Source organism: Girardinichthys multiradiatus, chromosome 23 (genome assembly GCF_021462225.1).
Source record: "Girardinichthys multiradiatus isolate DD_20200921_A chromosome 23, DD_fGirMul_XY1, whole genome shotgun sequence".
NCBI classification, from domain to species: domain Eukaryota; kingdom Metazoa; phylum Chordata; class Actinopteri; order Cyprinodontiformes; family Goodeidae; genus Girardinichthys; species Girardinichthys multiradiatus.
Genome location: NC_061815.1, coordinates 30,916,360 through 30,936,028, shown reverse-complemented (window position 1 = coordinate 30,936,028; position 19,669 = coordinate 30,916,360). Strand labels below are relative to the sequence as shown.

The 19,669-nt window shown below is 39.1% G+C and overlaps 2 protein-coding genes across 3 annotated transcripts in view; one reads left to right on the top strand and one right to left on the bottom strand.

Moving 5' to 3' along the window:
• Positions 1 to 1,010: 1,010 nt before the first annotated feature.
• fermt3b (FERM domain containing kindlin 3b) lies at positions 1,011 to 12,278 on the bottom strand. Its single transcript, XM_047352655.1, has 15 exons — positions 12,104 to 12,278; positions 11,188 to 11,314; positions 9,366 to 9,599; positions 8,038 to 8,154; positions 7,712 to 7,880; positions 6,888 to 6,990; positions 6,695 to 6,802; positions 5,274 to 5,408; positions 5,021 to 5,067; positions 4,794 to 4,918; positions 4,446 to 4,552; positions 4,095 to 4,316; positions 3,775 to 3,899; positions 2,186 to 2,327; positions 1,011 to 1,847 (listed from the first exon to the last, which is right to left on the bottom strand). Exons 2-15 carry the CDS (start codon positions 11,309 to 11,311, stop codon positions 1,668 to 1,670), a joined length of 1,938 nt encoding a protein of 645 aa, XP_047208611.1. The 5' UTR covers positions 11,312 to 11,314; positions 12,104 to 12,278; the 3' UTR covers positions 1,011 to 1,667.
• A 2,323-nt stretch (positions 12,279 to 14,601) lies between these two features.
• The window catches only part of macrod1 (mono-ADP ribosylhydrolase 1), a 226,039-nt gene continuing 220,971 nt past the window's right edge, over positions 14,602 to 19,669 (top strand). The window contains exons 1-3 of one of the 2 annotated variants that reach the window (XM_047353216.1): positions 14,602 to 15,245; positions 17,572 to 17,670; positions 18,202 to 18,309. In XM_047353216.1, coding sequence (XP_047209172.1) covers positions 14,831 to 15,245; positions 17,572 to 17,670; positions 18,202 to 18,309 — 622 coding nt within the window. In that variant the 5' untranslated portion in view covers positions 14,602 to 14,830. The remainder of the gene's footprint in view (positions 15,246 to 17,571; positions 17,671 to 18,201; positions 18,310 to 19,669) is intronic. The other variant, XM_047353214.1, reaches the window with a different exon arrangement.

Below are 19,669 nucleotides of genomic sequence, written 5' to 3'. Positions count from 1 at the left end.
CAAATGTCACCTTTAAGTAAGAGTAGTGAGAAGACAGCCTTGTTTGAAACAGCAAACACATGAAAGAATGGGCTCCAGCCAGATGAGACCAAAGTTTAAAATTTTCATGCAGAACACTAGCCTAGGCTCAATCTAGGGGCATAGTGGTGGCAGCATCATACTGTGGGAATGTGTTTCTTCAGCAGGGACAGGAAAACTGGTTGTTGATGGTAGGATGGATGGTACCCTACAGTGACCCTAAACATACAGCAGAACTGCTATAGCAAGGACTGGATCTAAAAATATTCATGTTTCAGAATGGCCAAGTCAAAGCACAGACCTAAATCCAATAAAGAATCAATTGGAAGACAGATGTTTGCGAAGACTGAGCTTGAGTTATTTTTCAAAGAAGAATAGGCAAAAATTTCCATCACTTGATTTGCAAATAATGTAGGGATTACTCCAAAGGAGTTGTTGCTGGAATTGTAACAAAACTGAATCAGACCACACTTCAAAGGTGCTCATTTCTAAAATGTTGAGAACCATTTTGGTTCCACTTCAGTTATGCCAAACTTTCACATAAAATCCAGATTAAAAGATCAAGATCAGTTGTTTTAACAAAGGAGTAAGGAGTATTAGGACTTTGGCTAGGTCACCAGTGAATAAATTGTGGCACGCATGAACTAATGTGATGCTTTAACTCCTTCTAAATAAAAGACTATATGAAGACCCTCTGTGGTTAGTCTCTAAATGGAGCTTGAGCAAACAGAGGATGCAGACGCTGTGGTTTAACGGACACCCTCAACAGTTTCTGTAAGATTATAGAAATACATGCATGCACTCTGCCCGTGTGAGATAAATGGTTACGAGCTTTCAATAACAAAGCATACCAGTATTGTTGTGACCATGGCGACAGAAGATAAGACAAAACTTGAAATGCTGTTTTTTCTCATATTTTCAATTTGGTCAGTTAATGCGGGCACTTCTACTTTTACAGCGGGGGTTACAGAGTCATATTCAGTACATTAGAATATTATTGAAAAGTTCATTTATTTCACTTAACTAAATTCACTAAGAGAAACACAATTTATAGATTAATTACACACAAACTTTAAGCCTTTATTTCTGTTAATTATGATATTTCGCTTATAGCTAAACGAAACACAGCATTTAGGATCAGAATATTACATCAGAGCAATAAAACAGCACTTTTCAATACAATAATATGGACGTAATGAAAATACCTGCTTAAAGATGATTTTTTTCTAAAGGTACTTTTAATCTGACAGTAAGCCTTATCGGAACATGTGTCTAAATTTATTGAGTATGAATTCTAAGCTGCATTCAGCTACCATTATTAATACAAGTCCTTCCAGAGCATTGCTGATTATAGTTCTGTTAGTAGCTGTCTGGAGTCAGCTGTGGATTTTGTTCTTCTATACGTTTGATCACCAGGGTTCTAATTTTGGACCCTCTAATTTGCACCAGCAGTGGTCCATCACAAAAGGAGTCAACATGTGGACGTTTGGAGTCCTAAACTCTCTGTGTTTGGACCAAATGGTAAATTAAAATCTGCTTGTTTGGAACGCACAATCCATCATTTTGGGTTTCCCCATGTGGGACTCGCTGGACAGTGAGGGGAATGAAAGATCCTCTTTTTAAAAAGAAAGTCTTTGTGTATTTTAGTATTATAGAGCTTCATGGCCTCCGGTCAGCTTATGGAAGAGCTCCTCGTTGAGGGTGTCGCTCTTCTCACGGCTGCGCGTCGACATAAAAATGTAGCCTCCGATGAACTCGTGAACGATTTTACAGTCAGCCGTCACGCAGCCGAAGGCGATGTTCACGTTCCCTTCAAACTCGATGGCCATCTGGACAAAAAGGTGGCAGAAGAAAACTTTAGTTTGAGAAACTGATTAGATCTGAGGAAAACAAAAACAATAGCAATTAAAAGTAGTTGATTTTGCTTGGTCACGTTATAAAAATGTTCTGTACATCACATTGTTAGTCAAGCACTCTGTATAATTCACGGACATTTTAGGATGCAACTCATTTCATTATAACTTTGGTGGTCAGCACTGAAACAAAATCACTAATTTAGGCATTTAAGACATTAAACACCTGCTTATACGAGGATAAATATAATATTTTCTGAGCAGCTTTAATAGCAGCTTTTGCTGAGAAGACTGCTGATAATATGAATGTGAACCTGTTTTATGTCCCAGTTCACGTTCCACTGCTTCATGTTGTTGTAGCGCCAGGTCTTCACCACATCACCCACTCCCAGGTCGATACGGATCAGGCGGTTGGGGGCTATACCCAGGACCTCGTCCTTTCTGCTACCTTTAAACCTTTTGGAGAGAAAATGTGTACATACAGTATGTAATATTTTTAATCCTCATACAAAGCTCCTAGAACACTATTTCACACATTACTTTGTACTTTCGGACCTGTCTGTAGTAATGGTTCTGTCATGTTTACCGTCATTCATCACATTTCTTTCAGTTCTGTGTTAGAGCCCAGATCGTGTAGAGCAGGTAGTTATCAGTACAAATTAAATTTCCTCTCTTTCTCTGAGGAACTTTAATTATGGCAGCCATTTATCTCAAATATAAATATAACATCCTCAGCAACACCAGTGGAAAAATACCAAATAGGCATGGGTCAGTATGACAGCATTCCGTAAAAGCTAAGATTTCATTTTATTTACACCAAAATTTAAAAAAAGGCATGAAATTATCTAGATGCTTTTAGTCAAAGCAGAAAAGCAAGAATTTCTCCATTCCTAGTCACAATAATATATAAACTTTTGAGACCCACCTCTGGGGAGATTAAGATTTAAAATTATTTTCATTCAGCTTTGGAGTTCTGCTTTGCTTCTGATTGTAGATAAGTCCAACATCTCATCACAAATGATAAAACAATGCTCTGTTTTTATTTTCATTTAATTAAAAATGGCATATCAATTTATATATACCCTTAATAATCAATGGAACAAATGTTTAACAGCATTGCCGCAAATCCTTATACCTGCTGCGCAGCTTTTTACATGTTTCTACTGGTACTGTTATGATTTATCATATTTAGCATCACCCTAATCTTTAACTCCCTCCATCATATCAGACTGCCTGGGCTCCTAAAAATGTTTTTACATCAAGTCAGAAGAAACATGTTGGTAAAATTAAAATATTACTTTAAACCTAAATGTGTGGTCAGCCAGCAATCACCTGCTTAACAGATATATGTCTCATAGCGTTCTAATTGTGGTTAGCAACATTACATTAACTAAGAGCCCTAGGTGGTGGTTTTTTTTTTTAGATTCCACAGCATGAGCTGGTTTTCCGTGAGTCGAAACCTTCCCAAACACCTGAATTTGTCTTTCTTTCAAGCAAGGGAAAACTTTAGACTTTTTTCAGACAAGTGACCAACAGTGTTTACTGAAACCAGTAATCAGGCCATGCCTATATCAAACACTCGTTACTAAATTTATCTTATAAAATTGTCACCACTTGATAAAAATCAAAAGCTTTATAGAGACAACCTTGCAGCTTTTCAACAATGGCTCATTCAAGTTTTAAGCTGCTACTTTTCTATGTTCCTGTAGCAGGCAGCTGTGCTGTAGGGCTAACACCTGCCTATAAACAGAAACAAGTGGAGGTTCAGTTGTAGCTGTTATTTTAGCTTTCTTGTCCTTTGTGCTACAGCCCCTTCCCTTCATACTGGGTGCTTTATATTAACCCTGCAACAATAAATTACATCTCTGGTGTGTTCTGCAGTATTAATCTATTCAAGCTTTACCTGACAACCACATATGAGTGTCCAAAATCAGGCAGGGCCTGCCAGATCTGCAGGAAGCGCATCAGTGCATCTGTCAGAGAGAGCTGAGCAATGTTCTGGTAGGCGTCCAGGATTCGGGGAGTCAACTGGAGGAACAGGCCCAGACAAACATCTTAGATATACTTACATTTTAGAGACAAGTTGCTTAGCTCTAAAGTACTTAAATAATAATTTTATAAGCAATGCATTAGTGCTTTTTGAAACAGATACAGTATAGCAAACTGAATTAATAAATTCAGTATTTGGCTTATATAAAGAGGTCGAAGCACTCCTTCCTGTACCTGTTTGGGCTTGTACTTCTTATGGTAACGTGGTGACACCAAACTATGAGTATTGATGCTTTCGTCGCTGGCAGCTGCATTATTGCTGGAACCAGAGTTGGTTTTTTGCATTGCCAGGAATGAACGGATGCTCTGGATCTCACTCTGGAAGCTGCTGTCTGCCAGGCTCTTGCCTTTGGAGGCCAGCCGACATCCGGCCATCCACTGGGCGTACTGTTGCTCCTGCAAAACATACATCACAGACGGAGGGAAATGAGACAGGTGTGCTTGTGGGCACAACTGAGTGGGCGAGACACAGATAAAAAGACAGGATGTTGCACACAAAGCGATGAAAGTGATGTTTGGCCTCACGTTCTCACAGCGCAGATAGACCTCATTCATGCCCTCAGGTGCAGGGATCAGCAGTCTGATAAGAAACTTTTGTGTTGTGACGTTGACGTCGGGAGCCACTTCACAGCCTGAGAGCAGGACAGGTATTAAAGTGACACACTGAGATTGTATAATTATGGGTTTGCTGTTGAAAAACTGAGTTATGGACACCAGTTTCCCTGGCAACAATCTTTTGCCTGCTTATTATTTAAAACGGTGAAACATTTGTTTGAAGAGGAAGTCCTTTTCCTTTATTCCACATTGTTAATATTTTATTATTAAGTAAAATAAAATATTTCATTTCATTATAAAATATAATGTCTTCTGTACCTTTAAGGTTAATCTGTTGAATGGGTTCTCCAATGCTCTCCTCTTTGCTCTTGAAGTACGAGATGGAAGTATCCTGGAATTTGAACCAGTACTGCTTGTATCCCTTCAGGGTAAGCCTCTTGGGCCTGAAATGCACCATAACAATGCTCAGTTCCATCAACAATATTTTCTTCTAGTTGAAATCAAATTTTACCAAACTCACACGAGCATCCATGTACAACTCTGACCTGAATATCTTCAAGTAGTCGTTGAGTTCTGGTGCAGTCATATTTTCCTGAATAAAAGTTAATGAAAGATGATTCTCTGCCCGTCTTGTCAAATTGCTTATGATACTTTTTTCTATTTTTACAATCAAAATCAAACCCAATTTCGACAAAGGTATTTTGCAAGATATAAAACATTTCACTAGCTCAAAGCTGCAGCTTAATTTTTAGCAAGAATTATGACCATACATGCTACATCTCAAATTAAAGTCATTACCAGCAGGTCAGAAGCAGAGCTGCCATCTCCCTCCATCTTGACCTCCAGGGACTGAAGGGCCGACTCTAGGTCGTCCAGGGCCGCGCTGGAGCTCGGCATCTGGGGCTCTGACAAGGACACTTTATTGATGTGGTACTAGATGAGTGTACATGTGAGAGAGGACAGAAACAGACATAAATATACAAATGCTGGTTTTCTGCATCTAAACACAATGAAATCACGCCCATGGTTGCTTTTAAAACTAGATGAATACTTGCAACCCAGGATTAACAACATCTTCTGATGTATTTCCTTTACTTGATGGAAAATAGAGTCCATTGGATGATTCTGCAGATTTACCAGGAATAACCAGACGTTATTGCTCTCGCACCCAATACTGCTCTATATTTACTCTCATTCACTTAAATCTGTGCGCATACATTTATATTATATTGTAGATATGTTTATACTGTTTAATTTGTACTGTATTGCACTGACTACGCCAAAACAAATTCCTTGTATGTCCAAAAACGTACTTGGCAATAAAGCTTTTCTGATTCTGATTCTGATTCTGATTCTGATTGTCCTCCATCTGACTTATTTTGTCTATCACATCCTTGTAAAGGTCATGCATTTGTTCTTGTATACTTCTCTTAGAGCCTCCCATACACTTTCAAATAATTTCATGCCAGGACTTTGACTAGGCCATTGCCACCTCCTGAGTCTTTTCTTTTTTTCTGTCATTCTTCTGTAGATGTGTTGCTGTGTCCCGGATCATTGCCCTGTTGTTTGACCCAATGTCTAGAATACTTTGGTGCACAGTGCAGTTCAAGGTAGACTCAGTGAAAGAGTTGTTTGGCAGCAAAACAAGCCCAAATCACTACACCTCCACCAAATGCCTGACAGTTAGTATGAATTGTTTAGGGCTTTGTACACGTTGATTATATCAGTATTTGTCTGCCCTTTAATGAAAGAAATTAAGCATTTGAGTTTCATAGTTCTTTTTAAAATATCCTTGTGCTCTGGCTACAGTCTTTGACACAGTTGTCTCGGGTTTATTTACTGCATGCATTCTTCCTCTCTCTCTGGCCTTCTTGTTTTCCAGCCACTAATAAATAAAGGACAATATTGCCACAAAACCTTTAAAATATACATAAATCCTCCTTGAACTAGTTTTTGTATTCATTTGTTCCACAAAGGAACAATAGGAAATGCATTTTCTAATAAATTACTTTGGGATCCGAATATTAACGCAGAATGTGTTAAACGTGAGTCCATACAGTCGTCTCCTTCAACAACATCTTTTACCATATTTGTACAGAAACACAGGAACATTACAGTTTCTGCTAAATTGAACAGGTAAAGGTTTCATGAGAAAATGATCCACTTCCAGAGCGACACAAAAGCCCCGTTCATCAGGTGGAGCAGCATTATTATCTTACCTGCAGAGCTCCAAAAAGCATCATTTCCTCCTCGGTGCAGTCGACGTCTTCCAGCAGGATGGCCCAGCGAGCCTGCTCATACAGCTGGGTGAGGCGCACAGCATCGTACTGCCAGGGTAAAGATTGAGGTTAAAAGAGGTCAAACACATTACAAATCTCACATGTATGATTACACAAAACAGCATACACACACCTTGGGGTCCATATCGTAGAAAGCGTAATACTTGAAGCGAAGCCAGAGACGGTCATTTTCTTGGATGCCTTGCTGCTTAAGACAACGTGATGAGTCCAACCACCTGAAGGGGAGAACACAGAGCATGTATAGGTTTGTGTTTTTATGAGCATATATAACACAATACATCACAACCTGCCTTCCATCTTTTAAATACTAAATATACAGGTGCATCTTAAATAAATTAGAATAGTTATTTGGTTGCAGCCATTCAATTCAAAAATAAAATTTGTGTATTGAATAAACATACCCTGTTGAATAGAGGGTTTACCTTACCTTACCTTACCTTACCTTACCTTACCTTACCTTACCTTAACTTAACTTACCTTACCTTACCTTAACTTAACTTAACTTACCTTACCTAATCTTCTTTCTGAAGGCCTCTGACACCTCTTTCAATCTCACTTTTGAGTTACTCTTGCTCAGTCAGGAGCAACACCAAACTAGATAACTGAGAATTAAAGAGGACAGATGTCCTTCAGAATGAGTAATAATCTTCTCACCATGTGCTGCTGATGTGGTACACCTGTGTGTAATGTTAGCCATTTTAAGTGGAAATAAACATGGGTAGTGTTCTGATTTATTCCTCAACCAAATTTGGAAATATACGTTTTTTTTCTTCAGTTTGGCTTGCTTATTTATAGTGCTTGGATGTAACAAAACATGAATAAATGGCTGTTGTGTGTACATGTTTTTTCACGACTGTGAGATATAACAAGCAATTCAGGCTCCTTGGAAGACATTAAACGTTTGCAAGGTACCATATCCGTTAGAAGCAGATTTACCTGCCGTTGATGTGAGCTTTGTCCACCACACTGGCAGGGCGGTACTGCTTGGCGATGACCTCGGGAGCAGGAGGAGGCTGAGTGACAGACAGCATCTTGTAGACGGCCTCCATCTGCTCTGAGTCAGCGAAATGAGCCGGCATGCCGTTATACAGACAGGGCCGGGAAACTGAACAGGAAGTGGGAGTGCAAAGAGTGCTGTGAGATATTCAAGCTCAAAACAGGAAGCACCATCGTTTAAATGTTTTAGGCTATGACTTATTTGAACCAAACAATGTGTCTTGTCAATATGACTTCAGTGTGTAAAAAAGATGTGATGGGTGTACCCGAGGAAAGGGGCACCTCGGTCAGGTCGTAGATCTCCTCCGCCAAATCTTTATCCTTCTTCTTCTTCTTCTCCTCCACAGGACGGAGGAGGGAGAGCTCCTCAGGATGGCGGATGTCTGTGGGGATATCATGTAGGAAAGGTAAACAGATGTTTATGAGCCCTACAAAACATCAAGTGTATTACATCTTTACAAATATAAAAGCAACCCATTAGTACTGTATATTGCCAAGTTGTAAGATCAAAAATCATCAGGTTAAATAATGATTCACCATTCTGTAGTTTCCACTGAGAATGTTAGCAGAAAACTCTAATAGGATTGATTTCATTACCTTTATATTTAGCTCCTTACGAGGTCAAATGCAAAGGTAATAAAGTAATAAAAACATAGCCTGCTCCACATAGTCAAGAGAAGAGATACATGCATGTAATAACACAACCTTCAGTCAAATTAATTATTTTTGAAAAATTAAGAAAAACAGCATTAAAGGTTTAAACCATCATCAGTTTCTGAGGTTAAGAATGCTCTGTTTTCCAGAATAATATATATGGTGATATAACAATAAAAGTTTCTGGAGTGGTCCCAACCTCAACCCTGTTGAAAATGTTTCGACTATGCTTGAAATCTATGTGGTTGCCAGGAAACTAATCAGTTTAACATTAGTCTATCATTGCTGCCAAGAGGAGTGGTAAATATCCCACCAGTGTGGATCCAGTGGAACTTGTTAAAGGGGATTTAACCAAATTTTGGATTGGGTTAGGGTTATTTACGCCTGTATGTATAACTGTGACCCTGTGTTGTTTAGACAACTGGAAGGTTGCACATTGTTGTGATAATAAATTGATAAATGGACTAAGCATATATCACTTTTTGGTCCCTCCCCCCCCAAACACCTACAATGTTCGGTAGACAGCTCCCAGACAACCACTCTTCCCCATCATATATAATGTATGGTATTACTGCCAGTCAAATTGTTCAAAGCCTGAACCCTGTGAGTTGCTTTTTTTGTATAAGCAGATTTCATTAATTCCTTTTCTATTGTCGCTTTTCAAATTGTTTTCAATCCGCTACCCTTTTATGCGGGTTTCGGGTGAGGAAATGAGACCGAGCACCGCTTAAATTAGAATAAATGAAAGCACGAAGGAGATTGAGAAATCCCTTTTTTCTGGTAATGACCAAAGCGGCGTGTTACGGCCAGTAAAAGATCTAGTTTTGGTGATGAGACTGAGGGAAAACACAGAATGATATAGATATAAATATCAACACTTTGAGGTAAAAATATTTCAATGAAAAAGAAGGCAGAAAGGAAGGAAGAAAGAAAAACCCACTGAGCATCCTGCAGATTCCCATCACGGTCTGGAAGACAGGGTTGGAGAAGCAGGCCCTCAGCCACACAGTTTTACCGTTGGGCAGACCCAGTTTAAGGGGCTTGTGTTGAGGCATGAACAGCAGCCGGGCATCAGCGTGAATCCCATATTTCTCCAGAGTCCAGGCTGTTCGCAGCAGCCACCGCTGCTTCTGCTCCCACCACAGCGCGTGGTCTGACCAGTCACGCTTGATCTCTGTAAAAGAAAAACACAGAGGGAATTAGCTGCATTAATTACAGATGCTTGGGTACTTTAATCCCACAATATGTTGGCACTGATTCCCTGAAGTGTTAAATATCAGACCATGTCCTTGTCAACAAATATGACAAATAGTTATTATAACAGGGTAGCTAGATTTAGTGCAGGCAGTCTCCTCAAAATGGTTCCAGGTCCTACCAGATATGCTGATACCCACTTCCAAGACATAAAATCAGCCTTTGATCACCTTATAGCATCAGCTATCAAAGAGTCATTTTGAAAAGGAAGATTTAATCAGGGAAGACCTGCTGCCATTAACTCTGGATGCTTAGTATTTATTTCCTGGCCCTGAGATATTGGGTTTATCTGTGTCTCCTTCCTTTCTCTCAACTGCCAGCTGTTACAGCAGTTGTACTGAGCCTGGTCCTGCTTGAGGTTTCCTCCTGTTAAAGAAACAGTGGTTCGTCTCCACTGTGTCGACATGCTTGCTCAGTAGGAGGGATTGCTGCACAAGTCAATTACTCTATGCAGTCAGGCCTCCTTGGATAAATAACTCCATACTAACTGGCATTGAATTATCAGCTGAATTTGTCTGTATTGTAATATCAATTGTATTGAATTGTATTGTTTCTTGTTGAATCTAAAGCTGAATAAATGATTGTATTGTAATGCAGCAAATGGGGTTGATTTGAGTTGAATGTGGACAGAAATTGATTCCATGTTACTGAATATAAGTTTGATCTGTTTTGTCCTGCAAAAGGGCATAATAATTGTTGTGAACTTCAGCTGTGTAAATAAACTGAACTACCTGACCTGTACTTATTTAGACCTGTTGACTTATAGATATTACTACTTTGTGATTTAGTCCTTTACTCAGGCAGAACATGACTAAATATACTTATTTCATGGAAACTGTTTACTCTGACATTTTAGTGAATCCTAAAATGTGAGTATGGAAGGTGAAATATTACAGTATTACACAGAAAAAGTTCTTCCACCCTTAAACAGCACAGTTTTCCATCCATTGATACTAGCATTACTATTACTAAGAGGCTAGATTAGAAGGTTACATCCTAATATGGCATTGGTATTGACCATGGGTTGACTTCGCCTATTGTTCTCAATTTGACTTCAGGTGTATACCAGATGTAATAGAAGTTAGACTGTTTTATTACAGTGAAGATGATCAACACTGATGGGAAGATGGATGGAGCTAAATACAGGAAAATCCTGAGAGAGAACCTATTTGGGGCTATTTGAGACTGTGGTGGCGGGTCACCTTCCAGCAGGACATCCACATTGGATGGCGATGCCTCCACTGTGTTTCCCCACTGGGATGATGTGTTAAGCTGATGGAGACTGAATACTAAAACACCCGTCACATCTTTCAGATTTGTATAAAATTATTTTTGTTTTGTACTATCACATAAAATATCAGTAAAGTCCATTAAAATGTTTGGCAAAATGTGAAAAAGTTCAAAGGGCATGAAGACATTTGCAAAGCCCTGTAAATATCTGTAAGTTTCTGCTGTAAGCACATGTGATTGAGAAAGAGAGATAGCTGAATACAGATAGCTTGACCCACGTGTCTTCTCCACCAGCTTGACGATAACCCCACCGACATGGAGGTCAGAGGCAACGCTGATGGTGACAGGAGGGGCATCCGAGCCCAGGTCCTCCACTGTGACTGACAGGTCCCACGCCGCCATACTCTGAGAGAGATAGGAGTAGAGAATGTGAGGAAAGGCTGAAGACAGGCCTATTCTCAGGAGAAACAAGAGCAAAGATTATGAAAGTCACGCTTCAGTGACATCTGTGACAGGATGAGAACCCCTTAGGCAACATTAGAAATGCAAATTATACACAAAATAACACTTCTGTTATAGTAAAACATTCTCTGCATATTTTTATTTTAGTGCAATATAAAAAACAAAAAATATTATCTGTGACATCAAGTGCTGCCCAGTGAATAACACCTTATCCATCTATCAATATCACCTGATGCTGAGTAACTTGGAGACGCAAACACACAGTCTGAGTGACATGCCAAGTTTGACGTGTGCTTCCTGTTTCTGTCTTATACTGTCACCATGGATTCTTACTTCCGCTTTTTAAATGCAGGAGGGGAACGAGTAACCCGCCATGGGCTGGGTCGTTTATTTGATGGTGATACAGTCCCCTCCTGCATGTAAACAAAATCCCATTTATATTTTAAAAATATATTACTTTTGAGATTAAAATATGTGTAATTCTTTAAATTAGAATCTACTCTAAAAGACAAATACAGGTGATGGTGACACCGTGCAAAGATGACATGCTTCAAACTCTCCACATTTAGTTGAAGGCCTAGACTTTGTTGATATTTTTATGTCTAAATGATAAATTCTGACTTGTGCCAAGTTGATCCACTCACAAGTGGCTTTCTAAACACCCAGTGCTATTTTCTCTGTTCTCATGCTTCATCTTAAACACACACAGAGACACCCTGTAAAAGACAGTACCGTCAATCTCCTCCTTCCACGAGTTTAAGAACTGGAACCAGGTGGGACCCCTGTGTTTCTGTCAGATCCCTGAAGAAGCTTTCCTGATCCACCGTGAGAACTCGCAGCAGTCCTCTCTTGGGTACAGCAGCTTGTGGTGTGTGGTGCTGCCTCTGCCTTTGCTGCTTGTGTCAGCCCTGTCAAAAAAAAAGTTTGTTCCTTTTTCTTCTTTGTCAGTTTCCGCCAGGCGGAAATGTGAACATGGCTTGACTTCTGACTGACAGCCTTTGTTGAGTGATACATATTAAGCAACGTCTGTGCGACAATGTGGGTTGCCAGATCAGCAGTTAGTAATTTGAGGGTGTGGGATATTACTCCTTAATTTCAAAAGTTAGGTTTGTCTAGTTTAGTTGAAATATAATGTAAAGTTAGGTTTAATGCTCCACTGAAATAATAAAATGCTTTATGTAAAACTAAATAGTCCCCACCAAAGACATACTTATTATATTTACTTTTATTATATATAAATTTAAATATGAGTAAATACTTAAATGTTTAAAAAGGCATTAAATTGTCTATTTTGCTAAGATTTAGGTCCATAATTCAAACATAATTCAATATGATCAGTATGATCATCTATATTTGCTGTAATTTAAATTAAAATAGAAATACATACAATAAAAATTAACACATTTATAATTAGTTAAATGCTTTAATAATTTATTAAATTAGTTGATTGAAAGAAAAAAATATTCTATTAGTATTCATTCTACAAGTAGTTTAATAAAAAGAAAACTGAAGTAATTATTTTTGGACCAAAAGGAGAACAACAGTCAGCACACAGCTTCAGTTAATAAAGCTAGAAACCACTGATCAGGCCTGAAATCTGGGTGTAGTGATGGACACAGACCTGAACCTTTAGAGGCACATGAGGATAATCTCTAAGTCAGCCTTCTATCACCTGAAGAACATTTCCAGGACTAATGTCCCAGCAGGATCTCAAAAGACTCATCCATGGGTTTATCTTTAGTCACATTGATTACTGCAATGGTGTCTCCACAGGTCTGCCTAAAACGTCAATCGAACATCTGCAGGTGATCCAGAACGCTGCTGCCCGAGTCTTCACTAAAACTAAGAGTGTTGTTCTATTTAAACTATTATCTAAAACATATTGGTAAAAGTTTCTACTGGGGATAAAGCTTAGTTATGATTTTGTACCTTGAACAGACAGGATAAAGGACCTCGCTGTCCACAGTGAGAAGCAATTCACTGTAGAAGACCCCTCCCCAACAAACTGTGGCTGAGCTGGGCTCTCCTAGAGAAAGTTAAGAGGAAGGTACAAAGACCCAGGAAGTCTGTGACTCTTGGTCCAGATGCATAGTAGGTCAGATCAGCTCTAAGGAGATGCCTCCTCCCTAGGAGACATGTTTGATTTTATGCTAAGAAAATACAGGCCTAAAAGCATCATCTGCATTCAGAAATCTCAGCTTGTATTCTAACTTTTCTTTACTTTCCTTTGTCATGCCACAGCAATGTTCTTTTCAAAGTTTATTTGTCACTGCAATGTACTTTTTTCCATCATGTAAAGCACTTTGAATTGTTTTGTTGCTGAAATATAGTATACAAACCTAATATATCATTAGTTTTTTGGAGTATTATTTCATTATTTAACAGTTGTCTGGTGCAGCATATTTTGGATGTACTCTATCCTTCAGCCTTACCCATTAAAATCTGTCTGCTGGGCTAACACTACAGACAAGGTTAGCACACACACTAGACAAGGTAATTAGTCTTTAATTTGGTTGTTGTGTAGGTTAAACTAATCGGATGTAAGCCTGAATATTTAACCAGAGTAGTGTTAGGAGACTAATGATGACAGTTTACATTATTTCCTGGCACACTGCAGCACAGAAAATATGACATGGTTAAATGTACACTGAAATAATAACATGGTATTAAAAATTACAAAATGTAGCTATTTATTCGTTTAAATAAGAACACATTTATTTTCTGCCCATTATTTCAGTTTTTTTATGAAATTTTGATTTATTTAAATTATTGCATTTATATAAAAAATGATCTTTTTTCGTTGTGGCATTTTCTCCCTTGATTGATATGCAAATAAACTTGACTGCATTTACAACAACGTTTACTTCAGACGGCAACGTCTTTTTGACATTCACTGACACCCATCTTACTTTAAAAACCTTTTAGTTTAAATTGCGGTTCTAATTAAGAGCTATTCTGCTTCAGAACTCACACAACTTCTATATAAATCTTACTCTACCTCAACATTTTTGCTCCAATATATTTTAAACGTTCATTGTATCACTTTAAAATGAAATTTCCGACAGCCGTGAAGCTCACACTGAACGGTCACTGAATTGTGACCGTTAGCTTCGGCTCTTCCATTTTCACTCGACTATGGGGTATAACCTTGTGTGAAAGATAATACAGCATGTCGCTGTTAATGTTATATTTATTTCAGATATAATAGTTTTCGTATATGGTGAGCACCTAAATCAGAATAATACTTCACTTATTGACATTAATCAGTTACTTGTGACAGGGGACGCCCCCTAGCTCTGCCAAATGGTATATTCCACGCGTTAACTTCCTAAACAAAAATGGCACATGAGAGTTTGCAATGAGAGGTTGTTTTGTATCGAAAGTGAAAGCTAACGACAGCGTGTGGCCGACACTTCAACTTGAAACAACTCTGTGCGGTCTGCTCTGTGTTACCCAAACATGGCACTGCTAATATCAGCTCGAGTTTCACACATCAGAGCCCTGCCGCGCAGCGCTCCGTCCCGTGTCCGGGCTGACTTCCAGAGAGCAGGTGTCAAGTTCAGACACTTGTTACCTCCGGGTAGCCCCCAGCTCAGCGGGAAGCCAGTAACAAGTCCCGTACAAAGTCATATTAACGCCGCAGTCCGAAGGGACTCGTTCTCCACCACTGCAGCGGCGCTTCGCAAATCCAGCCAGCCTAACGGTTCCTCTTTACCCGGGGATAGGAGAGGCTGGCTGGGCAAGTTTGCCCTCGGTGCCGCCCTCGGAGTGGGCACAGCCGCTCTGGTGCAGGGCCTCCATACTGGAGTTATAACCGCCATGGCTCAAAAAGTTGATCTGGACTCGGCTGAGGGTGACTGGAAGAAAACCAAGGGTGAGAATGTCCACCAGTGGTAGCTTTGATAAGGATTTTACGGATTTCAGACAAAAACACGTCCTCCAAACATTATTTTAATTTTGGCCTTATTGTCAGCTGTCACAAGATTGAAGAAGCTTTAAGAAGGGATAGATAGATAGATAGATAGATAGATAGATAGATAGATAGATAGATAGATAGATATGTGTAAAACCAAATAAAATGGTCATTTTAGCAGTGTTACCATTTGGATTTATTAGTAGCAGGGCTGCCCTATTTTTAATGTAATATATTCTGTCCTAAAGTAAAGGCAATTTCATGAGATTCACAGTTCTGACAGACGTTTGCTACTAAAGCTTTTATCAATTCCTTTTGCGTTAAACTTTTCTTCCGTGTCATATCTGGGGGTTTATTCAACTGATAAAACTAGGGCTGAAACAATTAATCGTGATTTATCGATTATTGAAATAATCGAATAATTGTTAAATGGAGTAGATAGACTCTAAAACATGCAATTTTAAGTAATTAAGCCAAAATTATGCACAAATATATACGTTTTGTATTTAAGATGAAAAACCTTCTTTGTCTGAACATATGTTTTATCCAGCCCTTCTCAAGCAGCATAGTTTTATCTTCACCTGGTTCAAATTCTGTAACCTATCTCCTATCTCCACATTTCAAATTCAATTCAAATTCAATTCAAAAATACTTTATTAATCCCAAAGGGAAACTAAATAATAATATCATAATAATAATAATAATTTTACAGTACCCTGTAAAAGTATTCATACCACTGAAAATGTTTTCCATATTCTTTACTCAGTACAACAACAAACATACATTTATTTTATTGGGATTTTATGTGATAGGCAAACACAAGTGGTGTATAATTAAGTGTGCGATTCTGAAAGGTTTCTGTGGCGCCAGTTCACAACAAATGCCATCTCACGGCGCCTTATAAAAATCCAACATATACAAAGAAATCTCCAGTCAAATCAATCCAGTCGTGTAGTCAGGTTCAGTGATTTACATACATTTCATTTTAATCCTAGTTCTAAAACATTGCAGTCAGGTTCAGTTTATTATTCAAATTGGTAAAAAGTTCTCTATTTAAGCACACCCAGCCGATTGTGTAGAGTTTGCAGCAATCCCCCCCCTCCTGAGCAAGCATGTAGCGACAGAGGAGAGGAACCTCCCCATAAAAAGAAAGACCAAGCTCATTGTTGGAGGCCATCTGCCATGAACCACTGGAGGTCTGAGAAGACAGAGCAGGCTCTCCAAAAAACAGAGCAGACATAAAATTAACGACAGCAATAATGCCAAGTTGGAGAGAAGTAGGTTAAAGTAGCAGAGTGAGTAAAAGGGGTCAGTATGTCATAAGCCTATGGCAGTATAACCACATCCAGCTTTTATTTTCCACCATTATATTTCTGACTGTATGGGGTTGTTTGCAGCAGCCTCTAATTGGTTTTCTTCCTGGAATGTCTTGTATTTAGCTCTATCCATGTTCCGCTGCTGATGTAGAGCATTCCCACGGCATGGTCCTGCCTCCTCCGTGCTTCATAGTAGCGATGAAGTGCTTAGCGAAAGCTTTCCACCACTCTCTGGGTTTTTCATGTAGGCCTAAAGGTTCAGAGTTGTTTCATCCAAACAGAGCATCATCTTCCACAAACTCCAAAACAGACATGGTTTAGCTTTGTTTAAACAACAGCTGTACTCTTGCCACTCTTCCACAAAAGACTAAATTACACAATGTCTTCTCTGATTAATGCTCTCCCTGCCCAGTCTGTCAGTTTAGTTGGATGCCCATGTCTTGATAGGTCTGTAGTTGTACCACACTCTTTCTTTTTTATAATATGTATGAAAACAGTACTCTCTTAGAACTGAACCCTTCTTCAAATCTCTCCACAATTTTATCCTCGACCTTTCTGCTGTGTCCCCTGGTCTTTATGATGCAGTTTGTTCCCTAATGCTCCACATTAAACATCTGAGGCATTCACAAACAGCTGTAGACTCTTGGTCGACTATATTCACTAATTAGGTGACTTTTGAAGGCAATTGTTTTGCCTTAGATTTTGTTTTGGGGTAACACAGTAAAGGGAGCTGAAGACAAAAGTACACCACACTTCTCAGATTTGAATTTGTAAAGCTTTTTAAATGCCATTTGTTATTTTTCTTCTACCTCTCACCTGTGCACTACTTTGTGTTGGTTTAGCACCTAAAATCCCAATAAACACATTGAAGATTATAGTTGTACAAACAAGTTGAAATCAAACTGGAGAAGTTAAAGACTTCCTGTTAGCAGATTATTTATAGCTGCACCTTTCCCCTTCCTGTTTCCCAGATTACTTGCTGTCTCTATCAACAAAGGACAGGCGTGGCTACTACAGAACCTCTGGCTCGGTGTCGCTGGATGAAATCCCAGTGTGGACTCCTGCAGCAGGTGAGATATCCCACATGAGTCACCATCTGCATGGGTGATGGAGATAAGATTCTCTTCCAGAATTAGAAACAGCTTTTATTATCTATATAAACTAAAAAAAACATCTTGCCAATTGAATTTAAAGGTTATGAAATCAGAGCTATTTTGGGCAAAACCGGAACGTAGAGAACACATTTTGGACATGACTTGAGGAAACACATGAAGAACCACATGGTTCCTGCTTCCACTTGCTTCAGATCTGATGGGACTTCTTTCACTGGTGGTAAATTGTCCTGAGAGGTCCTTCAGTTCCTCTCAGACCGACACTGAACAGCCTAGTCTTTTGTGACTCTGTTGACTTTGCACGTGGCTTCATAAACCCTATATTTAAATGAGTGATACATTTGCATGAAAACAATTTGTTAACATACCACTAGAGGGAGCTCACATACTTCCAGTGGCACAGTCACCACAGTCTGCTAATCCATGTTCTTTGTTTGGATTTCTGCTGTAAATAAAGCTGGCCCCGGGTGTGCTTGTCCCCATCCTCAGGTTCTACTGAGCCAAGTCGCTACCAGAGGAATGAAAAGCTAGACCAGAAGATTTCGATGTACAGTGGTGACATCACCAAACTGGAGATAGATGCCATTGTCAATGCAGGTATGCGCGTTTTTCTGTTTTGTTTCGGATGGCTCCGCGCACAACACCCAAAATGAAATATGACTTTCTCTGCATCATAAAATAAAACAAATTTCATTTTCCTTTCATGTTTGTCTCACAAAAAGCACTAGAATGAACATTTTGAAAAACACAAGAAGGACAAATGTAAAAAGACATTATGAATTTAAAAGGTTCCAGCAGTGTTTAGCCTGGCCGTGCATTGATGTGCAAGTGCATAAATTTTGCAGGAAACATCTGTGAGCGACGTCTGAGCTGTAATTATGTGCATAATGTATTTTCAGTGTGTTGGTGGGACAACCGGAGCCTTTCAAGTGATTATCAGCTGACTGTTCAAGATATTCTTCACTAATTTGAGCAACCTTCCTAAGAAAGTGTTGTTGAAAATACCAAATCATTTCAATATAAATACGACACAGGACTATTTATCTTGACCAATAAGATAAACCCTCTCTGCCTCCACCGCACAGATCAGGTTCTCATGTTAATTGCTGAGGAGTGTGGTGAAAGAGGAGACAGGAAAACCTGGTATCTCATCTCTGCGCCTTTTTAGTGTTCAATGAAAAGTGTTGCATATTTCATGTTTTACAACATCTTAACAGTTTTGAGAAAGTAGATTAGGAAACAGAAGCCCTTGCATTATTCACAAGAATGTTTAAAGCCAAAGCTTTGGCTTGTTAAAAGTTCATGACAGTATAGCTTGAAAGCTGAAGCAATATGTCTTGTTTGGAAGAGATGCTTGGAGTCTCTTCTCTTCCTAAAGAATATGGCAGAAAAACCGAGGTTTACAAGTTGCCTCTGAATGAATAGCAAGACTGCTGGAACAATGTCCTTTGGAGAGATGAAACCGATATGTTTATGTTTGGCTATTAAGCACAGCACTCATACAAACTGTCAAGCACGGTGGCGGAGGGATGCTTTTCTTGGCTTGATTTACAGGATATGGGCACCTCGCTGTCATCACCCTGAGCATGAACGTCTGTGTTTGCCCAAGTACTCTAGAGTCAAATGTGAGGCGTCTGTCAAGCTTGGACCAGAGTTCCTGATCAAAAGTGCAGCGACCTCAAAGACAGCAGTGAATCTGCAACAGAATGACTAAAAAACAGAAGAACCAAGGTGTTTTATTGACCCAGTTAAAGTCCAAACCCCGGTCAGATTGAAATGCTGTTCTTAAGCAGAACTGCGAAGAAACAAATGTCTGCAAACCTCAATGAATTAAAGAAATGTTGTTAAGTGGAATATTTCTAAAATCCTCCACAGAGATTTAAGTCTAATAGGTTTATACAGAAAATCAGTACTTGGTTATTCCTGCTAAAGATGCTTCTACAATTTACTGATTCAT

Excerpts from the sequence above, each read along its gene's own strand:
- fermt3b (XM_047352655.1), bottom strand. The coding sequence starts at position 11,311 with ATGGCGGCGTGGGACCTGTCAGTCACAGTGGAGGACCTGGGCTCGGAT. Across the intron at positions 4,553-4,793 it reads TCAACAGATTAACCTTAAAG|GCTGTGAAGTGGCTCCCGAC; the intron begins GTACAGAAGACA and ends TCCTGCTCTCAG. Across the intron at positions 3,900-4,094 it reads AGAAGTACAAGCCCAAACAG|TTGACTCCCCGAATCCTGGA; the intron begins GTACAGGAAGGA and ends CTGTTCCTCCAG.